Below are 16,265 nucleotides of genomic sequence, written 5' to 3'. Positions count from 1 at the left end.
GTCTTTAGTAGAGGGAGAGGAGGCTGTCTTTAGTAGAGGGAGAGGAGGCTGTCTTTAGTAGAGGGAGAGGAAGATGTCTTTATTAGAGGGAGAGGAGGCTGTCTTTACTAGAGGAAGAGGAGACTGTCTTTAGTAGAGGGAGAGGAGGCTGTCTTTAGTAGAGGGAGAGGAGGCTGTCTTTAGTAGAGGGAGAGAAAGCTGTCTTTAGTAGAGGGAGAGGAAGATGTCTTTAGTAGAGGGAGAGGAGACTGTCTTTAGTAGAGAGAGAGGAGGCTGTCTTTAGTAGAGGGAGAAGAGGCTGTCTTTAGTAGAGGGAGAGGAGGCTGTCTTTAGTAGAGGGAGAGAAAGCTGTCTATAGTAGAGGGAGAGCAGGCTGTCTTTAGTAGAGGGAGAGAAAGCTGTCTATAGTAGAGGGAGAGCAGGCTGTCTTTAGTAGAGGGAGAGAAAGCTGTCTTTAGTAGAGGGAGAGGAAGATGTCTTTAGTAGAGGGAGAGGAAGCTGTCTTTAGTAGAGGGAGAGGAGGCTGTGGGAGAGTAGGCTGTCTTTAGTAGAGGGAGAGAAAGCTGTCTTTAGTAGAGGGAGAGGAAGATGTCTTTAGTAGAGGGAGAGGAAGCTGTCTTTAGTAGAGGGAGAGGAGGCTGTCTTTAGTAGAGGGAGCAAGATGTCTTTAGCTGGAGGAAAGTGAATTGAAAATGGAATTTTCAAGCCACCATTATGCTTGAATATATGGAATGTGGTCATCAATAATGCGCTGGTTTGGATTTGCCCCAAACCTAGCACTTTATATTCAGAACAAAGTGAATTGCTTTGCCACACTTCCTTCATTTGAGTGTGTCAATTAGGTTAACATTCTAGAATAACTACAATGATGTTGATCCATCCTCAGAGAACATTCCTACAGTCAGCATACCAATTGTACGCTCCCTCAAAACCTGAAACATCTGTGGCATTGCGTTGTGTGACAAAACTACACATTTTAGATTGGCCGTTCATTGGCCCCAGCACAAGGTGCACCTGTGTAATGATCATGCTGTTTAGCTTCTTGATTTGCCGCACCTGTCAGATGGATGGATTATCTTGGCAAAGAACAAATGCATCATCATGAATTTTGAAAATAATAATGGCAATGTTGCACAATCCAGGTGTGGAAAGCTCTTAAAGATTTACCCAGAAAGACTTACAGCTGTAATCGTAGGTAAAGGTGCTTCTACAAAGTACTGACTCAGGGGTGTGAATACTTATACAAATTTGATTTCTGTATTTAATTTTGGAATTTGAATTTGGAATATATTAGCAAACATTTCTAAAATGTAACTTCATCATTGTGTGGTATTGTGTGTGGATGGGTGAAACGAAAAATATATTTACTCCATTTTGAAATCAGGCTGTAACAGCAGAATGTGGAATAAGTCAAGGCATATGAATCCTTTCTGAAGGCACTGCATAGAGAGAGAGAGAGAGAGAGAGAGAGAGAATAAATGCAACTAAATCCATTTTTCTTATTTTTTCTATCCACAGCACTGAGACAACAACATGCCAGCCACTTAAGGCTGATGGGAGGAATGCCGAGGCAGCAGACACCAAGTTGGACACAACCACAGACAGAAATGGATGCATTAGAGACATGGGAAGACGCAAACATGGCAGATATCATCGGACGCGGAGGTGAGTGCCTTTGACTACATTGATTCACTATTTTTCAAATAGTGAAGGTGAGCAGTCTTTGCAGATAAGTGGGTTTGAGAATTTAACATTTGTCTTCTGTTTTTTTATCTAACGCAAAATTACCCAGCTTTCTTTGGCACGACTATTCGAACAGACCTAGCAGTTGGGCCAGTAACCAACAATCTGCCGTTCTGCAATTGAGTAAGGCATTTCACCCTCAACAACTGCTCCCTATGCGCTGATGACATGGGTTAAGGCAGTCACCCCCTCATCTCGAATTCAGATGGGGTTGGGTTAAATGTGGGAGACACAATTCAGTTGAATGCATTCAATTGTGCAACTGTGCAAGGTATCAAGATGGCGTCAACAGATATGGCAACTCTGCTTCTCGCTCCTAAGAAACTTTGCAGTATTTCGTTTTTTTTGTCTGTTATTTCTTCCATTATTAGCCCAGAAATGTTTTTGTGTCATTACATACAACCGGAAAGAACTTTTGGATATCAGAGTGGGAATAGGACCTTCCTGAATTGGATCCTTTGTTCGTACCCCCAGAGCAATTAAACTTATTCCAGAGGCTGATCCAAAACCCTGCCGGCGCTAAAGAGGTATTCGGAGTGGACTTCTAGTCGGACTCAGGAGGCGCGCACACCATCCACCGCTCCTGAGTGTATTACTTGCTAATGTTCAGCCTCTGTATAATAAAGTAGACGAGCTCAGGGCGAGGATCTCCTTCCAGAGAGACATCAGGGATTGTAACATACTGTTTCACGGAAACATGGCTCTCTCGGGATATACTGTCCCCGTCCATACAGCCAGCTGGGTTCTCAGTACATCGCACAGACAGGAATAAAGAACTCTCCGGGAAGAAGAAAGGCGGTGGTGTATGTTTCATGATTAACTACTCATGGTGTGATTGTGATAACATACAGAAACTCAAGTCCTTTTGTTCACCCGCCCTATAATACCTCACATTGAAATGCTGACCGTATTACCTCACAAGACAATTCTCTTTGGTTAAAGTAACAACGGTGTATATTCCCCCTCAAGCTGATACCACGGCGGCCCTTAAAGAACTACTACAATCTTGAAGCCGCATTCATAGTAGCTGGTGATTTTAACAAAGCAAATCTGAGGAAAACGCTACCAACACATTAACTGTCGTACTGGAGCTGGAAAAACATTGGACCACTGCTACTCAACTTATCTAAATGTCTGCAAGGCCCTCCCCCACCCTCCCTTTAGCAAATCTGATCACCACTCCATTTTGCTCCACCCTTCCTATAGGCAGAAACTCAAACAGGAAGTACCTGTGCTAAGGTCTATTCAACGCTGGTCTGACCAATCGGAATCCATGCTTCAAAATTGTTTTGATCACGCAGACTGAGATATGTTCTGGGTAGTCTCTGAAAATAACATAAATGAATACGGGGCGGCAGGGTAGCCTAGTGGTTAGAGCGTTGGACTAGTAACCGAAAGGTTGCAAGTTCATGTCCCCGAGCTGACAAGGTACAAATATGTCGTTCTGCCTCTGAACAGGCAGTTAACCCACTGTTCCTAGGCCGTCATTGAAAATAAGAATTTGTTCTTAACTTGCCTAGTTAAATAAAGGTAAAATAAAAATAAATAAAATACACAGACATGGTGACTAAGTTCATCAGGAAATGTGTAGGAGATGTTGTACCCACTGTGACTATTAAAACTTACCCAAACCAGAAACTGTGGATAGATGGCAGCATTCATGCAAAACTGAAAACACAAACCACCGCATTTAACCATAGCAAGGTGACTGGGAATATGGCCGATTAAAAACAGTGTAGTTATTCCCTCCATAGGCAATCAAACAGTGGAGGTCCTGTCAGGAAGTCCAGGATCCAGTTGCAAAGGGAGGTGTTTAGTCCCAGGATCCTTAGCTTGGTGATGAGCTTTGATGGTACTTTGGTGTTGAACACTGAGCTTTAGTCAATGAACAGCATCCTCACATAGGTGCTCCTATTGTCCAGGTGGGAAAGGGCAGTGTGGAGTGCAATAGAGATTGGGCGGTATGCAAATTGGAGTGGGTCTAGGGTTTCTGGGATAATGGTGTTGATGTGTGCCATTACCAGCCTTCCATTGCTACGGATGTGAGTGCTACGGGTCTGTAGTCATTTAGGCAGGTTGCCTTTGTGTTCTTAGACACAGGGACTATGGTGGTCTGCTTGGAGCATGTTGGTATTACAGACTCTATCAGGGACATGTTGAAAATGTCAGTGAAGACACCTGCCAGTTGGACAGCACACGTCCTGGTAGTCCGTCTGGCCCCGCAGCCTTGTGTATGTTGACGTGTTTAAAGGTCTTACTCACGTTGGCTACGGAGAGCATCCGGAACAGCTGATGCTCTCATGCATTCCTCAGTGTTGCTTGCCTCGAAGCGAGCATAGAAGTGATTGAGCTCATCTGATAAGCTCGTGTCACTGTGTAGCTCACGGCTGTGCTTCCCTTTGTAGTCTGTAATAGTTTGCAAGCCCTGCCACATCCGACAGCGTCAGAGCCGGTGTAGTATGAGTCAATCTTAGCCCTGTATTGACGCTTTGCCTGTTTGATGGTTCGTCGCAGGGCATAGCAGGATTTCTTGTAAGCTTCCAGGTTAGAGTCCCGCACCTTGAAAGCGGCAGCTCTACCCTTTAGCTCAGTACGAATGTTGCCTGTAATCCATGGCTTCTGGTTGCTGTATGTCCGTACAGTCACTGTGGGGACAAAGTCCTCAATGCACTTATTGATAAAGCCAGTGACTGATGTGGTGTACTCCTCAATGTCATCGGAAGAATCCCGGAACATGAATCAGTCTGTGATAGCAAAAAAGTCCTGTAGTTTAATATCTGCTTCATCTGACCATTTTTTTGAGACCGAGTCTGGTGCTTCCTCCTTTCATTTTTGCTTGTAAGCAGGAATCAGGAAGATAGAGTTGTGGTCGGATTTACCAAATAGAGGGCGAGAGAGAGCTTTGTACGCGTCTCTGTGTATGGAGTACAGGTGATCAATAATTTTTTTCCCTCTGGTTGCACATTTAACATGTTGATAGAGATTTGCTAGAACTGATTTAAGTTTCCCTGCATTAAAGAATCTGGCCACTAGGAGCGCCGCCTCTGGGTGAGCGGTTTCCTGTTTGCTTATTTCCTTATACAGCTGACTGAGTGCGGTCTTAGTGCCAGCATCTGTCTGTGGTGGTAAATAAACAGCCACGAAAAGTATAGCTGAGAACTCTCCAGGCAAGTAGTGTGGCCTGCAGTTTATCACAATATACTCTGCTTCAGGCGAGCAAAATCTAAAGACTTCCTTAGACTTCATGCACCAGCTGTTGCACAGACCGCCCCCCCCCCTCTTGTCTTACCGGAGTAGAGTTCTATCTTGCCGGTGCAGCGTGTATCCCGCTAGCTGAATATCCATGTTGTCATTCAGCCACAATTCCATGAAGGATATTACAGTTTTTGATGTCCCGTTGGTAGGATATCCAGAAGCTATTTTCTTCCGTAAGATACGGTTACAGAAACATTACCTACAAAATCATTTTCAAATATCGTGAAAAAAACACATAATGGCACCATCTCCTCTGGCACTATTTTGATGGTGAAACATGGGACCAACACTTTACATACATAATATTTTTATTCAGTATATATACTGTATTCTAGACATGGCACATCATATAGAACTTAGTATCTTTTAGGCGGGAGGGGGGGATTATGTGTGTATTTTTTTATTTCTATGTATTACAGCACTGTTGGCACTAGAAACACAAGCATTTCGTTTCACCTGCAATAACATCTGCAAATCTGTGTACACAACTGTCACGATCATCATAATAACTGGACCAAAGTGCAGCGTGATCTTGGTTCCACATCTTTATTGCTATGTGGACCTCAAAGCAAAACAAAACAATAAACGAACAAAACGAAACGTGAAGCTACTAATATGCTCACAGACTATACATAGTCAAGATCCCACAAAGTACAAAGGGGTAATGGCTGCCTAAAAATGATCTCCAATCAGAGACAACGATAAACAGCTGCCTCTGATTGGGAACCATACCAGGCCAACATAGATGTAAAAATCACCAAGATAAACCACCCTAGTCACTGTCACACCCCAACCAACATAGAGAATAAACAGCTCTCTATGGTCAGGGCATGACAGCAACCAATAAACTTTCATTTTATTTGATTTTATTTGATTAGCAGAGAGAGAAGGAGAGCAGAGGAGAGAGGGGAGAGCAGGGGAGAGAGAGGAGAGCCGGGGAGAGAGGAGATCAGGGGGGAGAGAGAGAGGAGTGTCAGGGGGGATAGTGAGGAGGGCAGGGGAGAGAAAAGAGACCAGGAGAGAGGAAGAGGGGAGCATGGGAGAGAGAGAGGAGTGTCAGGGGGGAGAGTGAGGAGGGTAGGGGAGAGAGGAGGGAGCAGGAGAGAGGAACAGAGGAGCAGGGGAGAGAGAGGAGAGCATGGGAGAGAGAGGAGAGCAAGGGAGAGCAAATGAGCAACATGAAACAGTCTCTGTTTTTCTGATGATTCTTATAACATATTTTACACATGATAAGAATCTGGATAAAATCAATTATTCATGGTGGAGAACTTTTAATTTCTTAGAAGTAAAAAAAGTGTTTTGATTAATGACTAAGGCCAGTAGTTTTTTGGGGGGCAGGTCACATAGTGTGGAAAAACTCCTATGCCCATCCTTGTCTGATTCTGTTTTGAGTATTTTCATTGGACAACCAGTGGACGCTAGTGGGAAGGAAGCAGTAATCCTGCAGGTGGTAGGTAGTCTATCGGTTAAAAGTGTTGGGCAAAATTTTATTTCACCTTTATTTAACCAGGTAGGCTAGTTGAGAACAAGTTCTCATTTGCAACTGCGACCTGGCCAAGATAAAGCTTAGCAGTGTGAACAGACAACACAGAGTTACACATGGAGTAAACAATTAACAAGTCAATAACACAGTACAAAAAAGGCGAGTCTATATACATTGTGTGCAAAAGGCATGAGGAGGTAGGCGAATAATTACAATTTTGCAGATTAGCACTGGAGTGATAAATGATCAGATGGTCATGTACAGGTAGAGATACTGGTGTGCAAAAGAGCAGAAAAGTAAATAAATAAAAACAGTGTGGGGATGAGGTAGGTGAAAATGGGTGGGTTATTTACCAATAGACTATGTACAGCTGCAGCGATCGGTTAGCTGCTCAGATAGCACGTTTGAAGTTGGTGAGGGAGATAAAAGTCTCCAACTTCAGGGATTTTTGCAATTCGTTCCAGTCACAGGCAGCAGAGTACTGGAACGAAAGGCGGCCAAATGAGGTGTTGGCTTTAGGGATGATCAGTGAGATACACCTGCTGGAGTGTGTGCTACGGATGGGTGTTGCCATCGTGACCAGTGAACTGAGATAAGGCGGAGCTTTACCTAGCATGGATTTGTAGATGACCTGGAGCCAGTGGGTCTGGCGACGAATATGTAGCGAGGGCCAGCCGACTAGAGCATACAAGTCGCAGTGGTGGGTGGTATAAGGTGCTTTAGTGACAAAACGGATGGCACTGTGATAAACTGCATCCAGTTTGCTGAGTAGAGTGTTGGAGGCAATTTTGTAGATGACATCGCCGAAGTCGAGGATCGGTAGGATAGTCAGTTTTACTAGGGTAAGTTTGGCGGCGTGAGTGAAGGAGGCTTTGTTGCGGAATAGAAAACCAACTCTTGATTTGATTTTCGATTGGAGATGTTTTATATGAGTCTGGAAGGAGAGTTTACAGTCTAGCCAGACACCTAGGTACTTATAGGTGTCCACATATTCAAGGTCGGAACCATCCAGGGTGGTGATGCTCGTCGGACATGCGGGTGCAGGCAACGATCGGTTGAAAAGCATGCATTTGGTTTTACTAGCGTTTAAGAGCAGTTGGAGGCCATGGAAGGAGTGTTGTATGGCATTGAAGCTCGTTTGGAAGTTAGATAGCACAGTGTCCAAGGACGGGCCGGAGGTATATAGAATGGTGTCGTCTGCGTAGAGGTGGATCAGGGAATCGCCCGCAGCAAGAGCAACATCATTGATATATACAGAGAAAAGAGTCGGCCCGAGAATTGAACCCTGTGGCACCCCCATAGAGACTGCCAGAGGACCGGACAGCATGCCCTCCGATTTGACACACTGAACTCTGTCTGCAAAGTAATTGGTGAACCAGGCAAGGCAGTCATCCGAAAAACCGAGGCTACTGAGTCTGCCGATAAGAATATGGTGATTGACAGAGCCGAAAGCCTTGGCAAGGTCGATGAAGACGGCTGCACAGTACTGTCTTTTATCGATGGCGGTTATGATATCGTTTAGTACCTTGAGTGTGGCTGAGGTGCACCCGTGACCGGCTCGGAAACCAGATTGCACAGCGGAGAAGGTACGGTGGGATTCGAGATGGTCAGTGACCTGTTTGTTGACTTGGCTTTCGAAGACCTTAGATAGGCAGGGCAGGATGGATATAGGTCTGTAACAGTTTGGGTCCAGGGTGTCTCCCCCTTTGAAGAGGACTGACTGCGGCTGACTGCGGCAGCTTTCCAATCCTTGGGGATCTCAGACGATATGAGAGAGAGGTTGAACAGGCTGGTAGTAGGGGTTGCGACAATGGCGGCGGATAGTTTCAGAAATAGAGGGTCCAGATTGTCAAGCCCAGCTGATTTGTACGGGTCCAGGTTTTGCAGCTCATTCAGAACATCTGCTATCTGGATTTGGGTAAAGGAGAACCTGGAAGGGCTTGGGCGAGAAGCTGCGGTGGGGGCGGAGCTGTTGGCCGATGTTGGAGTAGCCAGGCGGAAGGCATGGCCAGCCGTAGAGAAATGCTTGTTGAAGTTTTCGATAATCATGGATTTATCGGTGGTGACCGTGTTATCTAGCCTCAATGCAGTGGGCAGCTGGGAGGAGGTGCTCTTGTTCTCCATGGACTTCACAGTGTCCCAGAACTTTTTGGAGTTGGAGCTACAGGATGCAAACTTCTGCCTGAAGAAGCTGGCCTTAGCTTTCCTGACTGACTGCGTGTATTGGTTCCTGACTTCCCTGAACAGTTGCATATCGCGGGGACTATTCGATGCTATTGCAGTCCGCCACAGGATGTTTTTGTGCTGGTTGAGGGCAGTCAGGTCTGGAGTGAACCAAGGGCTGTATCTGTTCTTGGTTCTGCATTTTTTGAACGGAGCATGCTTATCTAAAATGGTGAGGAAGTTACTTTTATAGAATGACCAGGCATCCTCAACTGACGGGATGAGGTCAATGTCCTTCCAGGATACCCGGGCCAGGTCGATTAGGAAGGCCTGCTCACAGAAGTGTTTTAGGGAGCGTTTGACAGTGATGAGGGGTGGTCGTTTGACTGCGGCTCCGTAGCGGATACAGGCAATGAGGCAGTGATCACTGAGATCCTGGTTGAAGACAGCGGAGGTGTATCTGGAGGGCCAGTTGGTCAGGATGACGTCTATGAGGGTGCCCTTGTTTACAGAGTTAGGGTTGTACCTGGTGGGTTCCTTGATGATTTGTGTGAGATTGAGGGCATCTAGCTTAGATTGCAGGACTGCCGGGGTGTTAAGCATATCCCAGTTTAGGTCACCTAAAAGAACAAACTCTGAAGCTAGATGGGGGGCGATCAATTCACAAATGGTGTCCAGGGCACAGCTGGGAGCTGAGGGGGGTCGGTAGCAGGCGGCAACAGTGAGAGACTTATTTCTGGAGAGAGTAATTTTCAAAATTAGTAGTTCGAACTGTTTGGGTATGGACCTGGAAAGTATGACATTACTTTGCAGGCTATCTCTGCAGTAGACTGCAACTCCTCCCCCTTTGGCAGTTCTATCTTGACGGAAGATGTTATAGTTGGGTATGGAAATCTCCGAATTTTTGGTGGCCTTCCTGAGCCAGGACGCAAGGACATCAGGGTTAGCAGAGTGTGCTAAAGCGGTGAGTAAAACAAACTTAGGGAGGAGGCTTCTGATGTTGACATGCATGAAACCAAGGCTTTTTCGATCACAGAAGTCAACAAATGAGGGTGCCTGGGGACATGCAGGGCCTGGGTTTACCTCCACATCACCCGTGGAACAGAGAAGGAGTAGTATGAGGGTGCGGCTAAAGGCTATCAAAACTGGTCGCCTAGAGCATTGGGGACAGAGAATAAGAGGAGCAGGTTTCTGGGCATGGTAGAATATATTCAGGGCATAATGCACAGACAGGGGTATGGTGGGGTGCGGGTACAGCGGAGGTAAGCCCAGGCACTGGGTGATGATGAGAGAGGTTGTATCTCTGGACATGCTAGTTGTAATGGGTGCGGTCACCGCATGTGTGGGAGGTGGGACAAAGGAGGTATCAGGGGTATGAAGAGTGGAACTAGGCGCTCCATTGTGAACTAAAACAATGATAACTAACCTGAACAACAACAAAATAACTGAAAGGTTGCTGGTTTGAAACCCAGAGACAACGTGTTGAAAAATCTGCCAATGTGACCTTGAGCAAGCCACTTAACCTTGTCCTATCTCTGTGCACCACTAGCTGACAGCTTGAAGTAATGGCCTCCATCAGAGGTCTGTTTATCATGGCTGTTCCCTGATGGTCAGAGAGCTAAGGATAGAGGACAGGAGCTAAAACTAAACCGCTCATTGAAAGATAGAGGGCTATGATGGCGAAACCACTGACATCAACTGACTCACCTCAGATTAATCTCTCGTGACTATCTATGGAAATTGTCTCTGACTGCGGTCAGTTCTGTAGATGTCTAGCTAATGTTGTACATATAGCTAGCTACCTTTTTGATTAGCTGTTGATCTTCAAGGACAAAGTTACAACAGTTGGAGCAAATACGACAAATCTCTATGACTGTTTCATCCATCTTTATTTTATTCAATCACCATGTCATGCTTTATTGCCTAACCAGAAATTACTCTTAACTACAGATCTAGGATTAGATTACCAGTCCCCAATCCTAACCTTTAATATGTACAGTACAGTCAAAAACGAGATTTTCCTGTAAAATAAAATAAAAATTTAGAACAAAAAAAACAAAACATATTTCCAGACTATGAGGTTGAAATAACACTGAAATTATGAAAATGAGGATAATACCCTCTTAGCGTAAGAACATTAAGAAACACCTGGTATTTCAGCCTGTTCAGGTGGGACGGACTTTTTGACCCACACGATTTTTTATATAAATTTGTATTCCAACCTTATTTTACCAGATAACACATTGTCATTTATAGCAACGACCTGGGGAATAGCTACAGGGGAGAGGAGGGTGACTGAGTCATTTGAAAACTGGGGATGATTTAGGTGACCGTGATGGACTGGGAATTTAGCCAGGATACCAGGGTTACCACCCCTACTCTAACGATAAGTGCAATAGGATCTTTAGTGACCACAGAAAGTCAGGACACCCGTTTAACGTCCCATCCGAATTACGGCATTACATCACAATCTGATTATTCTGACCAATGACCAGTCATATTTTATTTGCATATGTATCCTCCTACTTTGAAGGGGTAAGCGGGGTAGGCTCTAGAGTCTACGATCCTATCCACCAATCAGGGCTATGTAAGTAAATATATGTACATGTGTATCAACGTGCCCATACGATCAGACTGAGCATTTCAATGGCAAACGGAGGCTCAGGGAAACAAATGATAACAAATGTATATTTTAAGAAAAGCCTTGCCCTGCCTGTGTGCACTGAGAACCCTGTTACATCACAGCATGATGCTTAGAGCCACTCAGAGACTGTTAGAGACTACGTGTGTTTACAGTTTTCAGGGACGATGCTAATTTGTAAATCAACAGTGTTTTACCTGCTCTGTATTGACGGCTCTGATTACACATTTGAAATGTTTGACATCTATATGCACAAAGTGCTCTGCCAGCAACCAAATGTAGACAATAGCTGCATTCACTAGCACAAGTGCATGTTTATGTTTGTGTGGGCAGGCGGGCATGTACTGTATGCATACTGTACCCGTGTGTGTGTGTGTGTGTGTGTGTGTGTGTGTGTGTGTGTGTGTGTGTGTGTGTGTGTGTGTGTGTGTGTGTGTGTGTGTGTGTGTGTGTGTGTGTACCTCTCTGTACTGTGTGTATGACAAGCCTGTGACTGCTCTCTCTCTCAGCATCACTTCGCTTGCCAAACATATTTGCACCTCAACCATCAGTGATATAAACACACAGCGAGTCCAACCCAATTGATCTCCTCCATGACACACTCTCCACTTTTTCATATAACACTCATTTAATACCTCATTATAGAAACCAATGCAAAGCTGTCCAAATGAATCGCAGATAAAACACCCTTTCTTGCACATCTCTCTGTTCCTTTCTCACTCTTTTTGTCTCACTTACTCCCACTCTTCCTCACTCCCACCAGTCTGTTGGTGCTTCAAAGGGCCTCGTCGCCACTACGCATCAGCCATTTGCAGAGAGAAAATTAAGTGGACCTTTCATGAGCGTTCATCTTGAGAGACAGATGGGCTTCGACTAGAGTTACATCTTTATATTGACAAATTAACATGCTACGGGTGGAAAGGCAATGTCTGGGTGGGGCGGACACTACCTGACTGAGATGACCCCCTCCCCCCCCCAAAAAAGTGACTGCCCTTGACCAGCATAAAAACATCCTGTGGTGTACTGCATTAGCATGGAATAGCCCCCGCGATATGCAACTTTTCAGGGAAGTTAGGAAGCTAGTTATTCTAGCTTCAAACAGAAATCTGCATCTTGTAGCACAAACTCCCAAAAGTTATTGGCCACTGTAAAGTCCATGGAGAATAAGAACACTGCCGACTGCCCACTTCACTGAGGCAAGGAAACGTTGTCACCACCGATAAATCTATGATAATTGAGAATTTCAATAAGCATTTTTCTTCGGCTGCCCATGCTTTCCACCTGGCTACCCCTACCCCGGTCAACAGTTCTGCACTCCCCACAGTAACTTGCTCAAGCCTCCCCATTTCTCCCCATCCGTTTTGTCACCAATGCCCCATGTACTACCCATCACTGCGACCTGTATGCTCTCGTTGGCTGGCCCTCGCTCCATATTTGTCACCAAACCCACTGACTCTAAGTCATCTATAAGTCTTTGCTAGGTAAAGTCCCACCTTATCTCAGCTCACTGGTCACCATAGCAGCACCCACCCGTAGCACACGTTCCAGCGGATATATTTCACTGGTCATCCCCAAAGCCAACTCCTCATTTGGCCGCCTTTCCTTCCAGTTCTCTGCTGCCAATGACTGGAACGAATTGCAAAAATCACTGAAGCTGGAGTCTTATATCTCCCTCGCTAACTTTAAGCATCAGCTGTCAGAGCAGCTTCCCGATCACTGCACCTGTACATAGCCCATCTGTAAATAGCCCACCCAACTACTTCATTCCCATATTGTTATTTATTTTTTGCTCCTTTGCACCCCAGTATCTCTACTTGCACATTCATATTCTGCACATCTATCACTCCAGTGTTTAATTGCTAAATTGTAATTATTTCACCACTATGGCCTATTTATTGCCTTACCTCACTAATCTTACTACATTTGCACACACTGTATATAGACTTTTCTATTGTGTTATCGACTGTAGGTTGGTTTATCCCATGTGTAACTCTGTGTTGTTTGTGTCACACTGCATTGATTTATCTTGGCCAGGTCGCATTTGTAAATGAGAACTTGTTCTAAACTTGCCTACCTGGTTAAATAAAGGAGAAATTAAAAAATGATTTAAAATAAAGAGCACCTTGCCATAAGGTCTATGCAGGAATGGAAATTCATCATGGCTACATTTCCACTACTCCCCGATCTAATTGCTGTGAAGTTAGCTGAGGGCCCTGGCTGTTGTAAAGCTGTAATAGCCCGTTCGCTGCCTTTTTGATTATGTGCAACTGTTCTTGACTGCTGATGCTCGTCAGTGGCCAACAACTTGACTTTGAGCCAATCAGAGAGCACGATCCCCCATGTCGGAAGAGCCCCCAAAAAATAAAATAGGATATAAGAGGCATTTTCTCCGTACATCCATACATGGACCATTACATGTAATTTGCATTGTAGGCTATGGGATGGTAGCTAGCTAAGTGCACAGACGCAATGCACACAACACTAAATACTTCCTCCAAGATAGCTACCCACTTTAGCTAGTATAGACATTATAATTCAATCACAATGGATTAGCTAGTTTTCATGAAACAGTTCCTGTGTTGGCTGCTGCGTTTGTGCAGTGTCTTAGCTGTCTACCTAGCTATGTTGTGCTAGCTAGCGAATATGCTAATGTTAGCTAGCTAGCTAAACATTTGGCTATGGCAGTATAGGATTATGGAGAGTGAAATAAATTGTAGTTATCTAGCTGTGGCCATCTGGCCAGTAACAACAAGGGCTTTGTATAAAATAGATACAAGGCAGATAGCTTGGAATCTAGACCACAAGCAATACGCATGGATATGCATTGCATAACAACGCTATTGCCATCTTCTGGTTTGGAGTATTTTAACAAGGTTGAGTGTCTGACGACTTCAAGGGCTTTGCTGTGTGAACACAAAAGAGTTTGACTGCCGACACCGTTCAGAGGTGCTAAGTACTGTCGGCAGGCAAACTTATTGGTGTCTGAGCTTTAAGCGAACATGTATCCAACATTTTTGTCAGTTGGTCACGTTGGAACTATTTTCTTGGGGAGACAGTAAATGATTAAAATTACTTTATTTTATAGTCATTCCTGTGTGGCCCCAAATATAGTTGATCGGCAATGCTGTTAGCATACAGAGTCTCTGTATACAGGTGTCCTGCAGGAGTCTCATACAGTACTGCAGAAACCTTAGTCTCCCTGAGGAGAACACATCAGCAACCCTGTCCCTCCCTGTCTCTCTCCTGTTGCAGTGTGTTGTTTGATGAGGAAATCTCCCCTCGGCCCCACGTTTCCAAGGGGAAGAAGAAGAGGAGGAAATCGGAGAGAAAGAGGAAGAGGGAAAGGTAAGTTCATGAATTAAACCAGCACTCTTTTGGCCTAGTGGAACCAGCACTATGGTGGCCTAGTGAAACCAGCACTATGGTGGCCTAGTGAAACCATCACTCTGGTGGCCCTGTGAAACCAGCACTATGGTGGCCTAGTGAAACCATCACTCTGGTGGCCCTGTGAAACCAGCACTATGGTGGCCTAGTGAAACCAGCACTATGGTGGCCTAGTGAAACCAGCACTATGGTGGCCTAGTGGAACCAGCACTATGGTGGCCTAGTGAAACCAGCACTATGGTGGCCTAGTGAAACCATCACTATGGTGGCCTAGTGAAACCAGCACTATGGTGGCCCTGTGAAACCAGCACTATGGTGGCCCTGTGAAACCAGCACTATGGTGGCCTAGTGAAACCAGCACTATGGTGGCCTAGTGAAACCAGCACTATGGTGGCCTAGTGGAACCAGCACTATGGTGGCCTAGTGGAACCAGCACTATGGTGGCCCTGTGAAACCAGCACTATGGTGGCCTAGTGAAACCAGCACTATGGTGGCCTAGTGAAACCAGCACTATGGTGGCCTAGTGAAACCATCACTCTGGTGGCCTAGTGAAACCAGCACTATGGTGGCCTAGTGAAACCAGCACTCTGGTGGCCTAGTGAAACCAGCACAATAGTGGCCTAGTGAAACCAGCACTATGGTGGCCTAGTGAAACCATCAATCTGGTGGCCTAGTGAAACCAGCACTATGGTGGCCCGGTGAAATCAACAATGTGGTGGCCTAGTGAAACCAGCACTATGGTGGCCCGGTGAAATCAACAATATGGTGGCCTAGTGAAATCAACAATATGGTGGCCTAGTGAAACCAGCACTATGGTGGCCTAGTGAAACCATCACTCTGGTGGCCTAGTGAAACCAGCACTATGGTGGCCTAGTGAAACCATCACTCTGGTGGCCTAGTGAAACAAGCACTATGGTGGCCTAGTGAAACCAGCACTATGGTGGCCTAGTGAAACCATCAATCTGGTGGCCTAGTGAAACCAGCACTATGGTGGCCCGGTGAAATCAACAATATGGTGGCCTAGTGAAACCAGCACTATGGTGGCCCGGTGAAACCAGCACTATGGTGGCCTAGTGAAACCAGCACTATGGTGGCCTAGTGAAACCAGCACTATGGTGGCCTAGTGAAACCAGCACTATGGTGGCCTAGTGAAACCATCAATCTGGTGGCCTAGTGAAACCAGCACTATGGTGGCCTAGTGAAACCAGCACTATGGTGGCCTAGTGAAACCATCACTCTGGTGGCCTAGTGAAACCAGCACTATGGTGGCCCGGTGAAATCAACAATATGGTGGCCTAGTGAAACCAGCACTATGGTGGCCCGGTGAAACCAGCACTATGGTGGCCTAGTGAAACCATCACTCTGGTGGCCTAGTGAAACCAGCACTATGGTGGCCTAGTGAAACCATCACTCTGGTGGCCTAGTGAAACCAGCACAATAGTGGCCTAGTGAAACCATGACTCTGGTGGCCTAGTGAAACCAGCACCATGGTGGCCCTGTGAAACCAGCACTATGGTGGCCTAGTGAAACCAGCACTCTGGTGGCCTAGTGAAACCAGCACTATGATGGCCTAGTGGAACCAGCACTATGGTGGCC

The 16,265-nt window shown here is 45.6% G+C and overlaps 1 protein-coding gene across 2 annotated transcripts in view; it reads left to right on the top strand.

Moving 5' to 3' along the window:
• Positions 1-16,265, top strand: part of LOC135513787 (serine/arginine repetitive matrix protein 4-like) — a 141,788-nt gene that overhangs the window by 96,158 nt on the left and 29,365 nt on the right. For both annotated transcript variants that reach the window (XM_064936714.1, XM_064936715.1), the window contains exons 2-3: positions 1,519-1,665; positions 14,538-14,630. In XM_064936714.1, the coding sequence (XP_064792786.1) occupies positions 1,519-1,665; positions 14,538-14,630 (240 nt within the window). The remainder of the gene's footprint in view (positions 1-1,518; positions 1,666-14,537; positions 14,631-16,265) is intronic.

Source organism: Oncorhynchus masou, chromosome 25, assembly GCF_036934945.1.
Source record: "Oncorhynchus masou masou isolate Uvic2021 chromosome 25, UVic_Omas_1.1, whole genome shotgun sequence".
NCBI classification, from domain to species: Eukaryota; Metazoa; Chordata; class Actinopteri; order Salmoniformes; family Salmonidae; genus Oncorhynchus; species Oncorhynchus masou.
Note: the sequence above shows the minus strand (reverse complement) of the source record. Positions and strands in the feature narration are given on the sequence as shown.